Raw genomic sequence first — 23,640 nt, forward strand, 5'->3', positions numbered from 1 at the left:
ACGTGAAAGCTTCCTCCGTCCCCCTCAGGAGTTGACCTCCAGGAACCGCGACCCGCTATGGAGAAACGGAAATGTAACAACTTCGTCAAGCCCAAACCGATAAAACCCGAAGACAGACCCTGGCCGCTCCTTGACAGTGGTCACACGGTCCCAATGCCGTATGGAGAATTTCACAAAGAGACGGATGGAAAGGTCATGTCAATAAGGGCCGACTATTACATACTAAACGCCATCTTGACAAGATACGAGGGCGTTATACGGAAGAGATGGACCAAAAAGACGCGTACTCAACGTAAAGCTATTCTTGAACGCTCATGGCATACGCAAATGCCGCACCAGTATCGCCCGGACCTTCGCGACTACTACAGAGTCGAAAGACGAGAATTCAACGACGCTTCCACTTCCACGATCAGAGAAGATGTATACAAATGGCCATATATCAATACGGAGGACCTTGTGACTCCAACATATGTTTTACAACTTCTGAACTCTCGCGGACGGTGTACACCCAACTATTTTGCCGAGACGGACTGGCAAAGCTCAGAGCTCGGTCGCAACATCAATGTTATCAAGGTGCGTCCGATATATTACGACCCAAATGACGAAGGCGAACACAAAGCTGTGTTTGAAGACGAATTCAACGGCAAGGAACCCGAAGATGGGGAAAGTTCACGCAGTCCAGAGCTTGAGGAGAAATTACGCGAATGGAAAGATAAATACAAACCCAGCGAATGGGGTTATGACCTAACGATGCATCCTACTGATCTACTACAATACGGATATCCGGTCAAGCTTCCGGTCGCTCTGGAATCTCAAAAAGAATGTGAGGCGCGCGAGCGAGGCTCTTATCGTCCTACAGATACAGCAGCCTCTGATGGCCTTCCTCGTCAAGATCTGTCTTGAGCTACTTCCCGACGTAGAAATTAGTCTGGAAAGGATCAAGGCCTTCTTCCAAGCCCCCGAGGACCTCGAGCCGCTTGAGACCTTCCGTAAAGCCCCCAAACAGCCCGAGCCCCCCGCAATAAGGACGACAAAAGAAGATGGATGGGACTCGGCTTTCGCACTAGCCCAAGAAATCCCATACTCAGTCCCACACTGGACCGACTTTGACAGAATCATGTCCTCTATAGCGGCTAGGATACATGAGTGGAAGGACCATGCCTGGGCTATGCGCGATGATCCATCCTATTTCACTAATACTGTTAGCGAGTTCTGTAAGTGGGATGCGCCGTGATAAGCATCGATTGAATCACGCTGACTCGATGCATGTAGATGAACACAGCCCTACACATCTATTGGACAGGAAGGGAAGGAAAAGCCCCCATCTTACTGATCCAGCCCTTCAAAAAGACTTTTGGCACATTACGATATACATGATCATCATGGATTGTTACGAGAATCTTGTCATGTGGCATGCTGCACAAGCTGCTCTTCACAAGGTTGTTCGGCTGCTGTTGGCACAGGTGAAGACCCAAGAAGCGCATGATGCATGGGTAGAGGCTGTCACGGATTTGAAAGATTTACTTGATATGCGCCTTATCAAAAGCCTAGCTTCACGGTTGCCGAGTTGCTTCATTGGCTCACCACCAGTGCGCGGCATGTTCGTACGTGACCACACAGTTCCAGAGGAATTACCTCTCCTCAGAGACCCGAGCTCTTTCGGCAAAGACTATTTGATATGGCTGTGTTCCTTGCTCTGGTCTGCGGAAGGTCTTGGGGTTCCTCATATTGTAGTCAGGGAAATGGCTCGAGTCATACAACAGGACAAGGACCAGAAGTACAGAATCACACCCTTGGTCGCACAGGTCAGTCATTACCCCTGTAAGAAGTGCGTATGAGATAGCCACTGACCTCGCACACGTTGATAGCTCGTGTCAGACCTAGCTATTTGTTTTGAACTACGAGCTCGCCTGCGCCTGCTGTGCCCACAAGCTTTCAAACCTGATGAGCAGTACTGTACCGTTGGAGCCGACCGCGACTATCACGAGATAGTCATGGAGGTTTCTGTGAAAGAACTAAACGAGATCTTAGACCCGGAATGCGGTCCAGAATACGATGCCAAACCCCAATATGATCTTCTCCCTCTTGGTGAGCTCGGGCATCCAAAGACAATGCCGTACCCTGTCGGCAAGCGAAGAACCAAAGAGAACGTAGAGATTATGCAGGCTACTGAACGACGGCTCGATGAGCTTTGGAGCAAGTTCGATGCTTACGTGCAGAAGTATTTGGATAAAAAACACCTCGATACTCTTGAATTCCTAGCGCCGTCAAGAGGACAAATACAACGGACGCCAGACTGGATCGAACCGGCGAAATCTTCCAACAAAGCGAGGAAAGATGCTGCCCTGCAGGAATACATTACGCCTCTCATACCAGAGCGGCAGCCCGACCCTGTAGACCTTCCAATTCGGAGCGAGAAGCGCAAGACTAGGGGGATTACGAATGATCCTTCCACTGAGCCTGTCGAAGTCGCAGCAGACTTGCAGCCAGTCGCTTCTGAGGGAACAAACACCTCGCCTACACCGCGCTTCACCGTTGGGAAAAAGACACAGCACACATTCTCGACTATATTCTTCCAGCCGTCTGCAAGCTCGCATCCTGGTGAGGTCCCATGGACTGAATTCCTCTCAGCCATGAACACGGTTGGCTTCTCACCCGAGAAGGTGTATGGCTCTGTATGGCGCTTCACACCGAGAGAGGGAGGTGTCATTAAGGCAAGGCAGCCAATCAATTTCCACGAGCCGCATCCTGAGGGGAAGTTAAGGTTTGAGGTGGCAAGGAATTACGGGAGGAGATTGACGAGGAACTATGGTATCGACGGTAGCAGCTTCATTGTCGCGTAACTGTGTGTGTGCGGACTGCTACGAGACAACGTGAGGAGGTGACAGCATGGGTTCAAGGTAGCCTGGTGTCTACCAGTGTAGCTTCAGTGCGCTTTTCTGGAGACAATAGATCCGTTTGGGGTATACAGGTAGTACAATAAGAGCTATCTACTCGCGGTGAACGGGGATTTGCAGAATACAAGGTGACAGTGAGGGTGCACGGTGGTGGAGAGCTATCTCGTCGCGCAGCCAGACTGTCTCCAAAACGACAACACCCACACAAACCATACTACACAATCTACATAATGTCTTCCTCAATTCCGCACGTCGCTACCGCCGTAATCCACTACGAGGGCGAAACAAGCCCAATCCGCGCGGCCAACGAGATCGAAGTTGACCTGGTGGAGAGGCGCCAACAAGTACGTTCCCCAATCCCTCTTCTTTCTCAAATTTCCAGAAGCACTATAACTAATTCACATCCCAGCTCAAACGCGCCTGGAGGGTCGTCCTGGCTCCCCGCGCCGACGGCACCATCGGCGGGCGCCGCCGCGACAGCCGCCGCCTCGCACTGCACATGGTGCAGAAGTTCACCGAAGAGGTCGCCGAGCTCGAAGATGAGCTCTACAAGTCCCGTTGCTTCGAGTGGTGGGTGGAGGACGTGGCGGGGAGGGCGGGAAGCTGGTTTGGGGAGGGTGCGTGGGGAGATGAGGGTGGGGAGAGGGATTTGGTGTGGGAGGAGGCCGGGGAGGCGGAGAGGAAGGAAGAGGAGATGGTGGAGTCAGTTGGTCGTCGCTGCCGTTGGGATACTTGAGTGGGGTGGGGTGGTGAGGGTTTGAGGTGTTGGGTGGTTTGCTCCCGGGTTTTTGTAGAATTCATGACATTTCACGACATCTATCTGTGCACATTTGTTGTGATAGTGACATTTGTGGATGTATATCATAAGACTGTACTAAATTATAGCTCATTGTACTCAATCTGCATCGACGGAAGTACAAGATGGGTCGCATTGAACGAGTCAAAACGTACGGATATATTCCCAACGATGAGCCCATGACTCAGCCTGGAGATCGCCAGTGCTTGCGCAAACACTGATTCAATGACCACGAAAGGCTTGTCTACTCCTAGCATGCTCAGTCTGCTGAAGAACCAGCGACATGGCATTGATCTAGTCTTCCCGCCGCACCGTGGCTTTCTGTTCACAATATTCCTGGATCCTTGTCTCCATATCACTGTCCCATGGCAGCTCAAGCTTCTCAGCCAGTGTCTTTCGGAACCGTTTGTTCTCCTGCCCTGGCTTGTGTAGTCCACAGAAAAAGACCGTTTCGAGATAGACATCTATCAATGGCTTGTCGTAATCTGGCTCAATACCACCGCCGTCCTGACAGTCAGAGCTGATACCGAGCATCGCATAGATGAGGTCGCGGGGCTCGGAGGTCTCGAGACCTCTGCGGCATGCCAGTCGCAACCATGTTATCAGACGGCTTGAATCCGTAGGCAGCCGTTTCCGTGTGATAAGAGCGTTGGCAGCACTTTGCTGAATCTTCGATGACAGATCTTTGCCACAATGACTATCGACTCCCGTCATTAGACCGAGTATGTGATCAAATCCTCGGTAATCTATAGACCCTCCTGAAGGTGATATGATGTAGATCGCGCTACCTAGATAGATCTCCTGTTGGATCCAGACACGATTCCAGTATGACCTTTGACACAACTCGAGAATCGCAGGGTAGATAGTATCTTGCCAGACTTCGTCCGTCTTCATCTTACCATAATACCTGATATCGTTGATCGTTCTGACGGCAGTCGCGCTATAATGCTGTGTCATACCAGGCCACACCAGCACAGCGACGGCCCGACGGTAAATCATACCCATGAGCTCGACTTGATGATTCCTCTCTCGCGTGTCGGACTGGTTGATACTCAATGCATCAACCCAAATACGAAGACCGTAAGAATATCTTCCTTCACGTCTGAAAGTAAGCAACGCGTCAAACAGATTGCGTCGCACAGTGAGGTCATGGTCATTGAGGAGAATAACCGGATCGTCATCGGCGGGTGAACCCCATTCGTAAGACAAAGCGTCATAAGAGGTCTTCTCGTTCATTCGGATATGTTCGATATCGCACTTGACGCTCTCGATAGCTCCGAAGTCTTCGGCAGGCCTAACGTGGATTACGCGAATTGTGTCCGGTGTTTCCAGAAGCTGGTATTCGAATGAATCCAAGGGCCACTCTTGAGTCCCTATTCGGATGAAACTACGGCGGGCCACTCTCGAATCCCTATGAGCCTCAGCTTAGCCAGTGTTCTCTGTTCTCAAAGGTGTGTATTACATATTCTTCTCTCTTCCGACTGTTCTTTTCTGAGTTGCAGTCTCTCGAGGTTCGTTTTGATTGCACGCATCCGGACGATAGAGCTGTCTGGACTACCTATGTATTGAGACCAGCGCAGTAAAAAGCTTTTCTTTGCGTTGAGTCGGCCACGAGGCTAAGAGCTGAGAGAACGTGAACACTATTCACGTGGTGTTGCGCTGAAGAGAAGCTATGAGATGTGAGAGCGTCCTGTCTTTTAGTGTCGCGTGGAAACCGGCTTTATGGAGTAGGATTGTGGTAGTAAGATTCCCGAAGGAAGTATCGATGTCGTATCTTCAGCTGCCCGGGTGTGTGAGGCCCCGGGGGCCAAGAGCCTTAGCTAACCGCATTTGGCCGCGCTACTGCGGCCTGAATCCTCGACCCGCAGGAACAACATTCTGTCTCCTGTCGGCTTTCGCAGTTCCACATCGAGAACACCTTTGCTGATAACTTTCGGTTGTTTGCACGCATTAACTGACGATTTCCGGGATGGGTTGACTGTGGCCAATACGGAAAGACTCTGCGTCGGAGCTCAGCGTTAGGCAGCCGCGCCCTGTGATCAAGCCACCTCGCATCGCAGATTTACCGCTATCCTCCAATGCATTCAGGCTTCTCTGAGGCTCTAAAACTGTGCCACGCATACGCGATTGGATTATTGTCATGACGCAAACTGGAAAGTGCGACACTTGTCGGCAGCGCAAGGTCAAGGTAAGACGCCTGTCAAATTGCGCCAAGAATCCGTCGCAAAGCATGCAAGTCGTTGCGGATTAGAATCCGTTCTTACTGATGGCTACATAGTGTGATGAAGTACGACCCAAATGCAGCGCATGCAAGAAGAAAGACAGACCATGTGCCTACTCCTACGGCAAAGCCTCAGCATTCGTTGTGCAGGACCCCAGGCAGTTGACCAAACATGGAAGATCCAGGATTGGCTGTGCCGTATATCCATTGAACTCTCCTGACGAAGGTTCAAGCTCGTCTCCAACAACCTCGTTCTCAGCCGGCTCGTCCTCAACAAATTCCTCAGACCTCTGCATCACTACCGAAAGGCACACCGAAGATCGACAAGGTTGCTTCCAGACCCTGGCACCGCGTTCAAGGTCTAGAATGCAGCCGTCGAAGATGAGAGAATACCGGCAGAATCTTGCGCTTCAAGTACATCTCCAGAAGCTGCGAGAAGAAAGCCCTCTCGCACCATATCAGCCGTCCTCTCCCGAGACGACCCTGATCGCCCGATACGTTGGCGTGCTCGGACCAGATCCCGCGGGTAGGCAGCCTTTTGAGGTCTTAGGGACATGGATACAGTCCATTCCCTCGCGCATCGGGTCGAACAAGATGCTTGATTTGGCCGTCCAGTTCTTCGTCGACAGTCACGCTACGTACCGAGATGATATGCACTCGAAGCGCAAGGTCGCCAGAGCTTCAAAGGCTAAAGCGCTTAAGGAATTGCAGCTCGCTGTGATGAATACTGATAACAAGATCACGTACGACATCCTGTTGGCTACCAAATTGCACTACGCTGCTGAGGTTAGTCAGGCTATTAGACGTCGACCTGCTTTGCTGATCATATGCAGGCTCTTCTGGGGCTTGATACCTTGTATTATGCCATTCATGCGTTCGGAATTGCAGAGCTGCTGAAGTCGGGCACGGTGGCGGAAGTCGATGACGATCATTTCTGGAATTTGATTGACAATACCTATGTCGACGACGTGAGTACTGTTCGGTCTTAGGAGTTCGCTGCTGACGTTCAAAGGTTCACGAGGCGATGATGACGGGTCGAAAGTCAGTATACCACAATGACTATTACCTGTCGGCTACAATTCCACCTCCGATCGATACAAGAGATGTCGTGCTGTCGCCATCACAGAGAGCGTCAATGGCTGTCATGCACGTTTTCATTCAGTGCCCTTACGCGGTAGCATTGATCCGAGAAGCCATTTCGAACCCCGAGGACACGACCGCGCTTGCTATCGCCATGTCATATTTGGAGGGTCTGATGCAGATCGACGTGTCGCGACACGTAGCTGAGCTCATTGAAACAACCGTGTCTGTGGTACCGATGCCACCATCACCGGAAGTCGCCGACCTGATGCCCGACACCCTCGAGTTCGACTCGGTACAAGACTTCATACTTTGCACCAGAAGCTGGATGTTACAGTCGCTCCTCTGCGGTCTTGCGGATACGCTTTATCGATACTTCCCAGCTGAGGCGGAGTTATCGCTACTCCCGTCGCCTCAGCAATTACGAGTCATTGACGTGGATAGTGCACTCTGTCTCCAGAAGTCGCACAGATGGGCAGATTCAGTTTCCAAACACATTCCGCTTTTGACAATGCGCTTACACACTCCACTCCAGATGGCCATTGCCCCATGGCACCGCATGACGCGAGATCTTTCTATCCAACGCTCACCATCCGCCTCGCCAGGCAGCCCCTCGGACGTGGCTGCGGAGCTCACACGCGCCAAGCGCATGCAAGCCTGGATAGTCAACGAGACCAACAAGATACACAAGAACTGGAACGTCGCCACCGTCGATGAAGATATTCTTATAGAAGCTCTGGAAGCCCTATCTGGAGAGAAGATGCCCGATTGGCTTCCAACACGCGTGCGATTCATCCCCGAAGAAGGCGAAATGGCTCTACACATGGAATTCGAGAACAGAACAGGGACCTACTCCACTGGAAGAATCGATGTAAGCAAGGAGCCTCCGCGCAAATTGGCGATGCCGCCGCATCCTGGGGAAAAGGGACAAGAATGGCAGAGAAAGAATGTACATGTAGTGGAACTTCCACTCAGAGGAGGGCGGAATGAACGACCTGTAGACTTCTTACATAGTACAGGCAGGAACCTGTGTACGACTTCAGGGTGGTGGCCTCAGTCACACGAAACATCACACAATAGCTAGGAGGTAGTCAAGTACAATATAAACTTCATTCTCATCATCATGTGGTATCGTGACAGCTACATCACCCTCCTCCCTCACTCCCCTCAAACGTCCCCTCCCGATGTCTTCTGCATTTTCCTTCTCACCCCCTCGTCCCTCCGTCCCCAAATTTCTCGTATGCCACAACCGGCATCCTAAAACCCCTTGTGTCCGTCACCAGTGTCACCGTGGTACTCCTGCCACATGCCCGTGAGTTGCTGGGCGCCGCACTTTGCGCACTTGAACTGGTGCTGGAACTGCGGGTACGGACTCCGCGGAACGTTGTGCACGATGTTGGCGGCGCAGCAAGAGGGTTTGCAGCAGAAGTAGGTGTATGACGAGGTTGGGGCTGGTGTGGTCATTGTGATGGTGGTGGTGGTGGTAGTGGTAGTGTGGTTGAAGGTGGTTTGTTGTGGTAGTGTGATGTGGTTTTGGGGTTTGTGGTATGGTAGTGAAATTGTGGTAGTGGGTAGTTGTTGGAAAGGGAATAGAGGATTGGGCTTGGAAATCGCTGTTTATATAGAGGGAGGGTGGGAGGCACAGCGATGGGAGTGTGTTGGTGAATGGTGAATTGACTGAGACACGCGGTGGGTGTTGTTAAGGTAGTTGCGTCGAGGAGGGCGTCACCGCTGATGAGCGTGTCTACTGGCATTGTTATCTATCATTCACCTCCTAATCCGTCTTATTTAGTTACTGCTTCACCTCCTTAAGCAGCTCACACCCTTTAGTATCCTTACTTCCACCGCGGCACGCAGGACAAGTCCTTCCATGCTGAATAAGAAAGAAGTGCAACTTAAACTTCAGCTCCGGCGGGATCACCGCATCCAAATGCAACTGCGTATTCTCCCTACTCGCCTCCTTCGGTCTCCATCCCCACAGCCCAGCAATACGATAAACATGCGTGTCAACCGTGAACCTATTCCTCTTCAAGCACCAGCCCATTACTACGAACGCAGACTTTGGGCCCACGTACTTGTAGCTCATGAGCTCTTTCATGGCATCTTCGTCACTCGCTTCAAGGAGGTGGTCCAGGTTCCAGCGTCCGTAGCGACGCTTCACTTCCTCGAGGATGGACATGATGATCTTGGTCTTTCTAATGTGCAAGCCACCGCAGCGGATCGTCTCTTGTAGCTTTTCCGACCCTCCATTATATATCTCTTCATAAGCGAACACCGAGCCGTAGGTATCTTTCATGCTGTCCATTGCGCGTTTCGCATTGTTCCAGCTCGTGGCTTGGCTGAGGACCGCGACGATGAGGGCGTCGAGGACAAATGGGATTGTCTCCGGTGTGTTGGTGTCTTCGAATTCGGCTTCTACGGCGGTGTTGTGTAGTTTGTGAAGGATGTCGTAGGCTAGCTGGCACTCGCGGTTTGTGGGGTGGCCGAAGTCAGGGTATGGCGTGGATGTCGCGTGGGCGGACCATGCTTTCCATTTCTTCTCTGCGCCGGCGTTGTCGTCTATCTTGGGATTGTCGACCGTGACATCGTTCGACTGAGTGATGGTCTGCTTGCTGTTGTCGTCACTGCTTTGCACAATGCCGTCTCTCTTTGCGGAACGATTTGCTGCTCGGCTGTCGACGCGCTTGCTGAGCGTCTCTTCACCAGTCGACGAACCAGAGTGTCTTCTCTTCATCGCACTACTCGCGGTCTGTTGTGCAGTGCGTGTCGCCGCTCTCGCCGATCTTCTTAGAGCCATACTGTAAATTATCATCAAGAAGAAATGCAGGTAACAAGTGTGTCAGACAACGTCGTAGACGCGCTTCCTCTTGGAACAAGTTCGGCGGACGCGTTCAAGGTATATACTAATCAGCACGCTGACGTCTTCATCAGTCGCGGCCCTGGGCCCTTGCATAAGAACGCGCTAATCATCCCCATGATGGCGTCGGATTCCGCGGGCGCTGAGATCTAGATTCGCGAGATGCAGTGCGGAGGCGCAGTAGCGCATCGAAGGTTCGGCGATGAACCCATCTCGGCGATAGACCCAGCGTCCGGAGATAGACCCATACGCTAGTCCTATCTTGTCGAACATTACTGTCTGAGGAGCGATCGCTTTGGTAAAAGGGCATACATTATGCTTAATTCAGTGCTATCGACTGTACAATATAGCATCTCTGACATTATCTCGAATTGCCCACATCTACACAACAAAATCCTTATACCTTCTCACGAAATCATGCAAGTCTTGTGTCGAATCACATGGTGCAGGTTGCATGTAGCGGCAGCTCCTACCTCCCAACTTCGAGACCTTCAGGATGGTCTTGGTAAGCCACCAGTACTCCGCGGCGTGCTTCTCGAACCCCAGATCAGGCAAGCAATTTCCTCCGCCATCTCGGCTTACTACATCCCACAGTGCCTTCCATCGGTCGGTGGCGCGAAGCATCGGCTCTATGTTCATAGAGGTGAGGAAGTTCATTCTAGATGTCATGACGATGGATAGTAGTGCTATGGGAGTCAGCGGGTTTACCATAGAATGGATGATGTGAGAACGGACCGCAGATGAGTATCAGCATATGTGGAGGTGAGACGGCTTCTCCCGGTTCATCAGCGCGCTGTACTACAGGGGAAAAAAGGGCGCGTGACATGAGTTCGGGTAATGTCTCGACTCGTAGCCGCGGAAGCTGATGCGATGCAAGACGCGCGAAGTCGGCGGCCGACTCGGCTCTAAACAAGCTCTCCTCGCAGGGGAGATCACCTATCGCCTCACTGATGGCAATTTGTGGGGTATTGTTGAAGAATACGGAGAGCGTGCTGTCGAAGAGGCAGGTCCACATGCCCAATCTGCGAGCGTTGTTAGTGGCTTCATGTACATGGTGCGGACGGGGTCATGGTACCTCGATCGCATCTCATCGTTGATGAACCCCTGCCAGTCATGTTGATTTTGACTGGGGATAATGTGACGCTGTTTGTGCGCAAACAAGCCTGAAGCTCGCACAGCAGCGACAAGCGACGGAATGCGCTGGAGGCGGATTCGCCGTCTTGTGACGATGTCGTTGCTGTTGTTTAGAAACACCAGGAATAATAGACCCGCTTGCAACAACTGGAGATGCTCATCGTCGACCCACGCCGAATTGTCAACTTGCGATATCTGACGTAATACCAGTTGATCGAAAACGTATGCCTCCGCAACGTGTGAGAACCGTCGTACGCCGATGGAGGTATCAGACTCTAGAGTCGGCAGCGACCCGAACAAAACAAGCGCGAGTAGAAGCGGGAAAGAAACCGTCTGTATATCGAATGTCGGCTTATGCAAAATGGGAAAGGAGTAGTGAAAGTAGCGAAAGAAGGCCCAGACAAAGTGCCGCACATTGCCCACTGTAAAGACGGTTTCCGCAAGTTGATAGTCGAATGTTGCATCAACCGCATCACAACGTTCCAGCATCGAGCTGTGCTTAGCAGAAAGCTGGTGGAGCATCTCCCTCACGCGTACTTCCAAGGCGTAAGCATCTTCCAGTTCAGGTGTCAGACTATCGCTTATGATCGGAGACGCGTAGTCTGCTTCTCTTCCCGAAACCAGAAAAGGGAAACCGAAGAACACAGAAGGCAAGTCCGCGAATTCAAAGAACGACTGGTCGTGCGTCATATCTTGATCTGCATCGTGTGGCTGTACGTGCGCCTCACCATCTGCACCCTCGAGCTCAGCAGCCTCAGCGGCGATCGCAGCGGACGGCCGGTAACCCGAGGGATTCGTGAAATTGAGGAGGAAGTCGATGGAGATGCCCACGCGCTGTCGATCGGTACTGGTCTCAGTACCATCTTGGCTGCTTCCGACAGATGCAGTAGCACCTGCAGAAACGCCGTCCAACCGCTTATACGTACATGCCGCGCCGCCGTCGCGACAACGCACACATGGCATTTTGGTATCGCACGATAGCTTGCGCTGCGAACATCTGTCGCAGGAGTTTCGCTTCCTGCCGCGCCTCAACGTGGGTAGACTCACGTCATCGCCGTGAGCGGAGGAGCAGTTCGACAAATGGCGTCGAGCGAGGTCTCTGTGTTTGACGTCAGCTATTATCAAGCACATGCATCTTGACTTGAACCCACCGTCGCGTAAACTGCGCATGACATGATGGACATGTCAAGTCTTGCCTGCCAAAATCTAGCTATCGTGAGCGGAGGTAATTGAGTGTGCAAGGTGAACTCACGTGACGCTTCATGGCGGCGAAGATGGCTATTGGTGGAATAGATCTTGTTGCATACCGCGCATTGGTGCTTTGTGCGGATTGCGGGAGGCATGTAGGTCGCGTAAGCATTTCGTACATGAACCCACGGGAAGGAGTAAGGAGTGGGTTTTATCCCGTGTGGTGGTAGTGGATCTGCTAGCGTCCGCCCGATCCCGCTCCAGTGGATCGACGTCATCTTCGACTTGTTGATATCTTGCAGGCACGACCCCGAGGAAAAACTTTGAAGAAGTACATTATCAAAAGGTGCATCATGAAGACATTGTCAAACAGGCCGTCTGGCCAACATACTTCGGTATCCAGGTATCTCATAGCATCAATAGAACCCCTTCCTAGCCGTCCCCTTCTTCGTCCTATTCTCCCCCCAAATGCAACAAACACTCAAACTCTCACACCACCCCTGCACCATCGTGCTCTCCAGTTCCTTCTCCACAGCAAACACCTCCGATCCATCCCCTTCCCTGCTTGGCCCCACGCCCAGATGCACCGCCTCCTTGTCTTGCTTCTTCAGATCCGCATTCCACGCTTTGATTTGCTTCTGTGTAGCTTTCTTGTACACGCGGATGGGTGTGTGAGTGTTGAGATACGCGGTAAAGTCTTCGATGACGACGGGGTCGTACATGAGGATCTTTTCGTGCCAGGTAGGCTTGTTGGGGTTGGTGGTTGGAGGCAAAGACCGGATGTGACTTGTTATTTGAGCAAAGACCTGGGCTTTGATGTTCGGCCATTCGAGAAGCGGGGTTGGTATGCGGTGGATGGGTACTAGACTTGGGTCGGCCGCTGAGGCTTTCGCTTTCGCCGTTTTGCTGGGTGAGGTTGTGGGAGATAGTGTGATTAGAGAGAGAGGTTGCGAGTTGACATGTTTAGTTGTTCGGGGCGGCGTGGGCGAGAGGAGCTGTAGGACTTCGTCTTCGGAGTCGAGGATCTCGTCTATGTCGATGAAGCGACCTGAGCCTGTGGGAGGGGTTGATAGCATCTTAGTTCTGGTCTTTGACTTCGCGCGGGGCTTCAAGATTGGCGTCGATGACGTGGAAACTGATGTGGGTATTGCAGAATGCGATTTCGTCGGCCTTCCGCGCTTCTTGGGGGAGCCGTCCATGGGCGTTGGTGCTGAGGCTGGAGGTTTGAAGATCGAGACTGGCGATTTCCGCATCTGCGCAGAGGGCGGAAAGTCGAAGTCGTCGATGTCAATGAAGCTGTCTGGTGAGACAGGTTTCTGACCGGAAGGTGGAGGCTCTTGCATGCAGTCGTCAATGTCCCTAAAGCCCGTATCTTTCACGTGATCATCATCGTTGCGAAACTTCGTCATTGGGGTGGCACGTGAAGTGCTGGGAGGAGGCATTGGCGGATCAGAAGATATAGCAATTGGTGGCGGCGGGTCCGGTGGTATATCGTCAATATCTATGAAGTCAGATTGATCATCGCCTTGCTCATCAGGCGCATCGATAGTGCCGTCCATAAGCAATGGTATGTCTTGCATTCGGTCGGGCTCGGGTATATAAACGTCCTTCAAGTGCTCCAGCATACCGCCGTCGTCGTCGCGGGAACTCGCAGCCCAAAGCCCGCGCTTGCCTTCCACCCTGCCGAGCCGTGACCATCGCGGCGGCGCGCCATACGGAACATTGTCGGCGTCCTGCTCAGACTCCTTCAGCGCATACTGTAGTTGACGCACCATTGTCGGCGACTCTTCAAGCACAAGCTGACTTGATGTTCCGAACAAGACGTCCTGCTGCTGCAGACGCGACATTGCCGACGAAGGGCTGAGAAGCTTCTCCGCGACAGGCTTGGGCTTGGCGGCTGCCTTCGAAGATGCCTTCTTCGACCTCGGCTTGGGATCTGCTTTCTCTGTGCCTGACTTCGAGCTGTTACGCCTGCGTACTGGCTTCTTCGGCGCTGCATCGCCGTCCGCCGCCGATGCATCGTTCAGCGGCACCTTTGTTGTAGTTGTCGAAGCTCGGGACTCGAAGAAGTTGCTGGCCGCATCGTCTGGAACTGGTTGTGCATCCTTCAAGGCATACTGCTCTGTAACGAGGTCGGTGATGGTACGCGGTTTCTTCTTCGGTGCTTTGCCTTTCTCGGGAGACGAGTCTCTGGAGTTGGTGTTATTGCTGGGTATCTCGACAAGCTCGATTCTCCGCCGCTTTGTCGCCGCCACGGCCCCTGCTGGGTTGTTCGGTTTCGCAGCGATCTGCGCAGATGGCGATTGTGCGTAGGCGAAGTTGGAGAGGAGGTTCGTGAAGGAGCCATCAGCGTTCTGCGATAAGGTCTTGTTCTCCTTTCCGGTCGAGTCGGTGAATGGCGATGCAATTGTGGTGTCGGGTGGTGGCGTCCAATCTCTCCTCCTTACAACAGCCTCCTCCAACTCCAATCCCTCTGCTATGGGATCTGGCTGTCGCTGCTTGGGTGCAGCCTTCTTTTTCGGCTTTGGGCTGTCTGGCACTTCCCAGATCGATTGGGGCTTCGCTTGAGCGTCGTGATCCTCTACAGAAGGCCGTGTTACCGACTCCTGGCCTCCGTCTGCTCCACTGAAATGCGCAGACACCAGCGACGCATCTCCCTGCTTGCCCTTCCCCGCCCCTCCTTTCGCCTTTGTGACCCTCGGCTTCTTTGGCTTTGGCGCAGGTTCTGTCCCATCTTCCGCAGTCTTGACCTTCTTCGCGCGAGGCTTACGGGGCTTGCCAGACTTGGTCAGCTTCGGCGCATCCGCAGCTGGTGCCGCAGGGTCGCCCGGAGGTTCTGTCGCATCATCATCGAAAAAAGGAGACTTTGTAGGTCGTTGCGGCGGGCGTCGGAGTTCGTCGTCAGAGTCAAGGATCTCTTTGTCTGACTTGGGTTTCGCTTTGCGCGCTCGAGGCTTCGGTTTGGGCTTCTCGGAGCCGTCTGCAGCGGTAGTAGTAGCTGTAGCCTTCTTCGTAGTCCGCTTCTTGGGTTTCTCCGCAGCCAAAGGAGGCTCTATAGTATCCTGTGAAGTCCGCCGTGGTTGCGCTTGTTGTATTGCATCGAAGTCGTCGTCGAGGCGGCTTGTGAAGTGCTCGGAGCGTATGAGGCTGCCCACGGTGGCGAATCCTCTGACAGCTCCCTCGGGGATAGGAGCAGCTCGTGCATTGCTCTTGGACGCGCCGACAGTCGGTCTGAGGGGGCTCGCAGGAGGGGAGAATGCGAGAGGGGAGGATGCAAGCATGGCGACGCGACGGGAGGGGGCATCATGTAGCGGGGAAGCGGCCGGCGGACTCGAGGATAGCACCACGACGTCGTATGTGGTATGGCCTGCCATTCTGAGGCGAGGAAGGGGCCGCCAGGCAGCCAGTACGGGCAGACGGAGAGGGGCAATCCATAGACTCGGCCTGAGGAGTTGGGGAGGGTGTGGTGTAGAGTGGCGCTGGTTGGTGAAGCCGAACAATGCACGGTCTTTGGGTCAACTGAAGTTCATTGCTGCAACACCAAAGTCTCCATCACCAAATTCCCAGCCATGCCCCTCCACCACCGTAGCTCCCACATCGACCCCCTGCGATCGAGCTGCATTTCGTTGAGAAGCTCTACAAGTACTCGCAGAACATCATCATCGACTTGAATGACTGCCCCCGGCCGCATACAGCGCGGAAACCGCCTCCGCGGAAGTCTTCCAAAACCCATCGTAGCCTCCTGCCCTCCCCCACCCTCTACAGCAACATGGAGCAGACTCGAAGCTTCAAAACACCTCCTCCATCCCGCTCAGTAAGCCTGCGCGCTTGTCGCAGCTTCTGGCGTTGCGAGTGAGGTTCAGGACAGCTGGGAGCCGTCGCTGCGAACCTCACCCGCCGAACGAAGGTTTTTGGCATCCTTCTGCGAGCCTCACACAGCGAGAGGAGCTTCAGAAAGACCGTAGTAAGTGCCTCTCGTCTTTGCCGTCGACGTCCTTGACCTTCGCTGCCCCTCCCTGAACCTGCCTCCTCCGCAGCTACCCCGCCTCGAAGCCACACACATCACCCAGCAAGGGCAAGAGAACGTGCAGAGACATTGCTGATGCTTTGGCTTAGATACAACAAGCTGCTGCTGTACCCTTGCATCGGCAGCGACATCCTTCTTTGGTTGACTTCAGAGCTGCCTCCGACACACCTCCGCCCTCACCTCCGCCGACAACCCTTAGCGACAAGCATTGCTGAAGCACTGCGCAAGAGGCGAAGCACAAGCTCCCATGGCTAGCCTAAGGCTGGCAACTACCATAACGATAGTCCATCTCGCTGTCGACTTTCTGGCGGCATGGTGCTCAGCCATTCTCACCTGGGAGGCAGTAGCTTGGCGATCTCGATACCTTCGCGGAGTGCCTGGTGAGAGCCGTCAAGCTTGAAATTCGAGGCCGACTATCGATGCCTCACCTAGCACCTTCGGGTCGGTACTCATGGCGGCCACTCTTGACGCTCTCGTACCCCTCGCATACCAAGAAGACAAGACTCGATGCTGTCACCCACTCGAAAGTAAAGCGACTCGGATCGGATGAAGGGTCTGGGCCTACAACATAATGTGCGGGGCGCTTGGGCAACCGCGAGGAACCCATGGAGAGGATACATACCAGCAAGAGACGGAGACTATGGGCATGCCACCGGAGCACCCAAAGGTTCATTGCTCATCGGCGCAGGCGCGGGTCAAGCCCGCAGCGCTGGCTCGATCTCGCTGTCGATGGAGCATGTGGTGTGTCATACTCAGCCTCCATGGCTAGTGCGTCGAGCAGGCTTGACCAGGCCGCATGGTATGGCGGTTGACGTGCAGTCTACCGGAGCAATGACCGACAAGGCTGTACAGTATTGCATCGTGACTTCGCCAGCGGAATACTAACTGCAGAGTATCGCCAGCGAGACATCCGACAGCGAGATACCGGCGCGGAGCCATCGACAGTGAGACCTGGACAGCGACAAATCGACTACGAAATCGTTAGCCTCACAAAAGAGCATATCAGAGCTCTCGACTTACTATCTGGAATCTGCCATGGAAACCGAATCTTCACGTACGCGATGCTCATCAGCTTCGAAGCTGCGAGAAACAGCTAAGCATTAGCATCACCAGGACCTTCGATGTCGGCTGCTGCGGTTACATCCCGGATCGACATCACGCAAGGAAGAAGACAAAGACGACTCTTTTGAACTTCATTAATTCCTGGGAGACGTCAGCATTGTTTCACTCTTGGACGGCATAGGCTGGAGACTCACTATCTATTCATTCCGCACTACGAATCCAACTATCGAACAATTCCAAATGGTAGAAGTCGGAGATGAACCCAATGCGCTTCATGCGAGATCGAGCCAAAGCAGCTGTTCTCTGCGCAGACCTCGAAGGCAACGCCCTTGTCGACGGTAGCACGACCAACGCATGTCTTCATGAGGAGCCCATCGGGGAGTCCGTTGGGGTCAGCAAGTGTTGCTGGGATGAGATGGCAGAGATAGTTCAGCAGCTTGACTGCGACGTATACCCAATTCTTGTCTTCCATAGCGCTCGCGTAGATGATGTCGACCGTGTACTTCAGCTTGGCTGGGTCCGCGTCGATATTGGCGGTCACCTCGCCGTCTCAAGACCGTCGCACCACGAGAGTCCTTCTCGGCGCCCTCGTAGCGTCGAATATCCAACTTGTTGTTGCAGTCCTCGCGGTTCTTGGCGTTGAAGGCAGGGCGGCTGACGCGCCTGCCTCCGACGCAGCGCTCCCACACTTCAAGGTCGCTGGCTTCTTTGAAGCGGGCCTCGACCGCGATGATCGCGGCATCCAGAGGTTCGGCAGCAGTGAAGAGGTCGATTGAGGACGAGCGAACGCAGTCCTCGCATATGTTGGCGATCCAATCAGGTTGCGGAGATTGTCTCGAGTGACGCGACGACTGTTGCCGAGAAGTTCAAGACTCTGGAAGTACTTAGGCAGGAGCACTGCCTCCGACGCAGTGCTCCCACACTTCAAGGTCGCTGGCTTGTTTGTCGCTGGTTTGTTTGATGCGCCCGTCCATGAAGTCTTTATCGGGTTGGTTTGGTGCGCCACATCAGGTCTTTGCTTTCACATGACCCAGCGCTTCTCTCTCAGCGCGATCAGTCCTGCCACCTTGACCTTGGACATGAGATCACTGTCCGCCATCACTGTACGCTCCCGCACCTTCTCCAACACCCGTGTGAGCTCCGCTTCAGTAGACGGGTTCGAGAAGAAGTGTTCAAGATTCAAAGTAGTGTCGCCAACGTGGCATCGACATTCGGTGGGAACAATGCCCTCAGCCAAGACAGTTGACGATGATATGGTTGGCGAGGTCGTCGTCGATGGCGGGGATGTTCTTGACGCGCCTGCCTCCGACGCAGTGCTCCCAGACTTCAAGATCGCCATATCTTCCTCCATTTGTTGAAGTTGGCCAAGATAATGGAGATGCCGTGGACAACCAGCCCCAACTGCGGAGTAAGCAGCTCCAGAAGTATAGGCTGCGACGCGTGGCTCTGTACAGCAGGCGGATGTTAAGCTCGATGCAGATGAACCACGCGATTCCTAGAAATGCTGCTGCGGCCATGGACGATGGTCGGTCGGCAAGTTCGGATGCCTTGGGGTCACTGGGGTCTGTCGAACTCGATGCAGATGAATCATAAGACCACAACAGAAAAGGTTCATCAACCAAAAAAGTCCATCTGTTGAAGAGGCGGCGCATCGACGACTTCACCCATGCTGTTGCAGGGCGGCCCATAGCTGGTGTTGCACCGGGACTTCGGCGACTTATGCCCATGGATGGCAATGCGCCGGGACTTCGACGACTTATGCGCGCGCAGCAGTACATCCGGGGACATCCATGTACGGGAGTTGCGGTAACTACCCGCACCACCTCCGTCATTGGCGTCATGGGCGCCTCAGACTCATCGCTGCTGGTAGTCCACAGCGATGAGTCCGAGTCTGCTCGGGCTGCGACTGTGCCCGGGAGGGCTGTCAAGCATCGCGCGCTGTGAAGGGAGCACAAGGCTCACAGGCCGGAGCCTATTCGCGTCGTTTGCCATCGTGTGGGAATCACGATGCTCGAAGGAGAGCTGTCAAGCTCCACCCGCTGCGAACTGAGCACAAGGCTCGCAGGCCGGAGCCCAGTCGTGGAGGCTTACACCATCGAGTGGCAGGCGGTCATCGACCTGTCCCCCAGCGAGGTCGACAAATGTCGGCAGAAGATCCATCGTCGACACCGACTCCTTGATCTTGAATGCGCAATGTTGGGTCCGTTGATGATCATGGGAACACGCGCGCTGTTCTCATACCAGCTCAGAAACAGGAGCAGCTGCTTGTACGTCTCTCCTCTCTTCTTTCCATCGATCAGTAGCTGGTCGTTGTGCTCTCCGTTGGAATTACCAACGAAGAGATGGGCATATGATGATCAAGAAGGGGGTGTGAGTATAAGTTCCAGCGCTGGGCATGGGCACCAGCCCTACTCCTGGATACGGCTCTGGAGACCGCCATCCAGGCATGCATGTTGACCGTGATGTTTTGGTCAAAATCGGTTTGCACTGATAGTCTCCCACTCTTGCTCCTACTCCTGCCATATTGGGATATGGAAGTCGATTGCGACCCTTGGGTTTGACCGGCTCGGTCATCGTGTTATTGCAGACGTAGGCAGTTTCGAACGCTGCTCGACCCGTCTATGGCCGCTTTCAGTCTCGCTGAAGAATCGAAATGGTCGCCGATGATTAAAGTGCGTAAAGTCCAAGTGGCTCCGTGGAAGAAGATGCCCATCGATGGTGTTGCGCCGGGACTTCGGCGACTTGGTTGTGGGTGCTACCCTTCACGGTGCCGGGTGAGATTGGCAGCGGCCACGTCTGGGAGAAGTTGTAGGTTTGTCTGTTCGGGTCGAAGGAAGGGTCAAAGGCACCGTCCACGCCGTAAATGGCCCCGTCAAAGTCGATGTGTTGGTTCTCCATGACTTCTGGAGAGATTAGCATGACCCCAGGACACCGGCAGGTGGATCGAACTTACTCCTCAACCCTTTCTAGATGCCTTGCCAGTACGCCCTCGCTACCCGGCCCGTTGTCGCATCGAGTGATTATCGAAGAGCGGTCGGGATTCAAAGAAACGTAGACATCGTAGTCACATGAGTTGAGTATGATGGCCTGGTTTGGGACCGAGTCGAGACGAGGGTGCCCATAGATGGCGATGCGCCGGGACTTCGGCGACTTGTGCCCATGGATGGCAATGCGCCGGGACTTTGGCGACTTGGGTGCTGATGCTGGTGATGCGAGTGCTGCTGCTGCTGCTGCTGCTGGCTGCCATCGTGGTGCTGCTGTTGCTGTGTCATGCTGCCGGGTGAGATTGGGAGCGGCCACGAGATTGGTAGCGGCCACGTCTGGGAGAACTACATCATCCTGCCTTCTCAGCAATCTCGTGGCCGCAGCCCTATTTGTGTACGACCTTGGTGCACATGTTGGCGGGGGTCGGCGAATGGCTTGTTCGCAGCGCATTCGAACGCTGGCCTATGGACGAGGTGCGCTAGGACTTCAGCGACTTACAGCGCATGGCCTAGGGCGCATAACGCTGGCCTATGGACGAGGTGCACCAGGACTTCGGCGACTTACTGTGTCGATGTCCGATGTGCGCGCCCGCGGCGAGTAGCGGCACCGTCAAGGCGACGTCCCAGATGGGCACCGGCGGCGAACAGCTTCAGCACCTGTTTGATGACTTTTGGAGCGATTAGCATGACCCGAAGACCTTGAAGATGGGTTGGACTTACTGAGCATGAACGCCGCCGGGCGCCATCATTTCGCTGTGCCCAACGCCGAATTCCGCGACTGGCGACAGTGGAGATATGACGATCGGATTATTGTCGTCTGGAAAACTACTTGCGCCCCCAGTGATAGCTGGCGACTATCACCAGAGGCGACTTCCGCCGTGTCGACAAGGAGGACGACATACGAGCCTGAGGACCCATACGTTAGCACGGCGTTGCACAAGCAGGTATACCATGGACGGCATCGGAAGCTCGACTTACCAGCTAGGGAAAACGTTGTGCAAGACGTGCCGGGCTGAACACCTGGCCTGTGCGAATATTTTGGTAGAGACGAGAAGTGAGTGTGGGAGTCGGCGTTCGTTCGTACAGGCCCAGATGTCCAGCCGGCAGTGTTAAGGCTACCAAGGCCTTTCTAGCAGGCGGCTGCCTCTACCGACGTGTCAATCAGCGATGCTCACAAGAGGTAGGCGGGGTACTACTTACTGCTCTAGCCAAGAGAGGCAGTTTGTGAGAGGTGCCGGGCTGAACACCTGGCCTGTACGAACCTTCTGTAAGGACGAGAAGTGAGTGTGGTGGTCGGCGTTCGTCCGTACAGGCCCAGATGTCCAGCCGGCAGTGACAATCCCGGGATGAAGTCTTGCCTAGCGACGTGGTCAGCAACGGTCACAAGAGGTAGACGGGGTAATACTCACTGCCCTGGCCAAGGGAGGCAGTTTGTGAGAGGTGCCGGGCTGAACACCTGGCCTGTACGAACCTTCTGTAAGGACGAGAAGTGAGTGTAGTCGTCGGCGTTCGTCCGTACAGGCTCAGGTGTTCAGCCAGTGGCGACAATCCTGGAATGAAGTCTTGACTAGCGATGTTGTCAGCAATGGTCAGGCATAGCCATCCGCAGCTGGTATAGCGGTGGCAGAGGAGGGGCTGAGGAGGGGCTGAGGAGGGGCTGAGGAGCTGCATCGGTCGACACCAGGCCGGCGAAGGCGGCGGCGTCAACAGCGAGCAATCAGGAGCGGAGTGAGCACATACCGCGATGCCTTGGGTGCGTCGAGCACCAGAGGAGGTCGCCTCCTCGTCGCCGAAGCGGGAAAGAAAGCAATGTCCGACCCAGAGTCGTCGTCCTACCCCGCGGCAAGCTCGAAAGCATCGCCGATGTGGTGTCAGGAGTTGTGCGAGGACGACACGAGGGGCTCAAGAAGATGAAGAAGGGGAAGCACAGCAAGAACTGCGGCATTGGGGAGTGTGATGAAGTCGGTGGTGGGGTGGTGGAAGACGGTCAACAAGTCTCACCTTGAGGCGAACTCACCCGCTACCTGCGCACGGACCACAACAAATGAGAGACGGCCTCGCAGAAGGAGCGCGATAGCAAGGAGAAGGAGGCGCCGTCGACGGTGACCGTCTTTAGGGGCTTCTTCTCCAGCAGATTGTCAAGATTGGCCTCAGACGATCGCACAAGGCGATGCAGTGCTGAGTTTGCTATGGAAAACATTCTGAGAACGTCCGGATGGCGACAGCAAGGTCTCAAGACCCAGCTTTGTCTGCTCTGCAAGCACACGCAGCTGCTGCAGTGTAGCTGGACGAGACGGCGGCTGCAATGCAGTCCAAGCTGTGTGCATGGAGAAAGTGATATCGCGGCGAGCAAGCCACTGCGCCCGCGCTCCTGATGTTCAAGACGGGACAATCGCCAACTCCGCAATTGCTCTAAGTCCGTTGAAGCACCTTGAGCCCGACGAGATGGCGGAGCAACCACAACATTTGCACTTGCTGAAAAGTGGGATTTCCAGCCCCTTTCGCAGACTTGCACATGACTGAAGACGAGCATGCCCTCAAAGACGTTCCGCTATTGCCGGACTGTCGTCAAAGAGGCTCACAATCGAGTGTCTGAAGATTGCAAACCATAAGCAAGAACGACAGAACCACGACAGCGAGACATGTTTGGCAAAGTAGGCGTAATCACTGGACATTGTCACTGGCTTGTTCATGATGTCGTTTTGCACTTCCAAGATTCAGCTATCTGGCCAAGGCTATCATGCTATCTTGAGAGTCTGCGAGGTCGGGAGACATGCATATGATTTGATGTGAAGTGTGTCCGGCATCATCCTGATGCTACGGTTTTCCCTAGCTCGAGACACGGTATATGGGATGCCTGAGCTCACAGCCATTTTGATCGATCGACTCAAGAAGTCTTCATTCTATGCTAACTGCAGATATGACTAACGCTCCAGCTCATGTTCCTTCAAGCTTGACGATATGCCGCGAGTCGCTGCTCTTCCGACCGCATGTCCCCCTATAACTACCAGGCCTATATATCCGTGATGCTTCATTCTTCTCATTCTCGGCCCCTTACCCCGTTTCTCAGCATGCCAAAGTATGACCCCTCTGTTCTTCGTCGGCCTTTTCCGATTCTGTTGTATATATCAACCCCTCATATCCTCGCGGTATCTCCTTATGCGTTCGACTGAGCTCGGTCTCCCAGCGCCCTGCTTATCCCCTCTTCTTCCTTATCCACCGCGTTTACGCCATCCAGCACATCCAGTTCTTCTGCCCTTTGCGAGGCCGGTCGCCAATGGCGCCGTGTATCCCACTTCTGCTTTGCTCTCCTAGTACACCCCTATCCCACCATCCCCAAGTCTCCCATCCTCTCTCCTATCCAAACCCTTCCATCGCAGCCCACCAGCTTTCC

General features: G+C 54.1%; 6 protein-coding genes across 6 annotated transcripts; 3 read left to right on the plus strand and 3 right to left on the minus strand.

The window, feature by feature from the left end:
• Positions 1 to 57: 57 nt before the first annotated feature.
• Positions 58 to 2,843, plus strand: J4E86_001416 (uncharacterized protein; the record flags this gene model as incomplete). Its single annotated transcript, XM_051441984.1, has 4 exons — positions 58 to 798; positions 860 to 1,214; positions 1,273 to 1,805; positions 1,869 to 2,843. 4 exons carry the CDS (start codon positions 58 to 60, stop codon positions 2,841 to 2,843), a joined length of 2,604 nt encoding a protein of 867 aa, XP_051308155.1.
• A 284-nt stretch (positions 2,844 to 3,127) lies between these two features.
• Positions 3,128 to 3,633, plus strand: J4E86_001417 (uncharacterized protein; the record flags this gene model as incomplete). The annotated part of the gene is made up of 2 exons (XM_051441985.1): positions 3,128 to 3,241; positions 3,307 to 3,633. 2 exons carry the CDS (start codon positions 3,128 to 3,130, stop codon positions 3,631 to 3,633), a joined length of 441 nt encoding a protein of 146 aa, XP_051308156.1.
• A 2,662-nt stretch (positions 3,634 to 6,295) lies between these two features.
• Positions 6,296 to 7,995, plus strand: J4E86_001418 (uncharacterized protein; the record flags this gene model as incomplete). The annotated part of the gene is made up of 4 exons (XM_051441986.1): positions 6,296 to 6,700; positions 6,748 to 6,882; positions 6,927 to 7,865; positions 7,954 to 7,995. 4 exons carry the CDS (start codon positions 6,296 to 6,298, stop codon positions 7,993 to 7,995), a joined length of 1,521 nt encoding a protein of 506 aa, XP_051308157.1.
• Positions 7,996 to 9,012: 1,017 nt separating this feature from the next.
• Positions 9,013 to 9,791, minus strand: J4E86_001419 (uncharacterized protein; the record flags this gene model as incomplete). Its single annotated transcript, XM_051441987.1, has 2 exons — positions 9,013 to 9,040; positions 9,070 to 9,791. The coding sequence occupies 2 exons, from the start codon at positions 9,789 to 9,791 to the stop codon at positions 9,013 to 9,015; spliced, it is 750 nt and encodes a 249-aa protein (XP_051308158.1).
• Positions 9,792 to 12,589: 2,798 nt separating this feature from the next.
• J4E86_001420 (uncharacterized protein) lies at positions 12,590 to 15,454 on the minus strand (the record flags this gene model as incomplete). Its single annotated transcript, XM_051441988.1, has 2 exons — positions 12,590 to 14,128; positions 14,153 to 15,454. The coding sequence occupies 2 exons, from the start codon at positions 15,452 to 15,454 to the stop codon at positions 12,590 to 12,592; spliced, it is 2,841 nt and encodes a 946-aa protein (XP_051308159.1).
• A 2,031-nt stretch (positions 15,455 to 17,485) lies between these two features.
• Positions 17,486 to 18,613, minus strand: J4E86_001421 (uncharacterized protein; the record flags this gene model as incomplete). Its single annotated transcript, XM_051441989.1, is given in 3 exon segments — positions 17,486 to 17,811; positions 17,828 to 18,096; positions 18,558 to 18,613. 3 exon segments carry the CDS (start codon positions 18,611 to 18,613, stop codon positions 17,486 to 17,488), a joined length of 651 nt encoding a protein of 216 aa, XP_051308160.1.
• Between the last annotated feature and the right edge of the window lie 5,027 nt (positions 18,614 to 23,640).

Source organism: Alternaria arbusti (genome assembly GCF_024043155.1).
Source record: "Alternaria arbusti strain BMP 1465 chromosome Unknown scaffold_1, whole genome shotgun sequence".
Taxonomy (NCBI): Eukaryota; Fungi; Ascomycota; class Dothideomycetes; order Pleosporales; family Pleosporaceae; genus Alternaria; species Alternaria arbusti.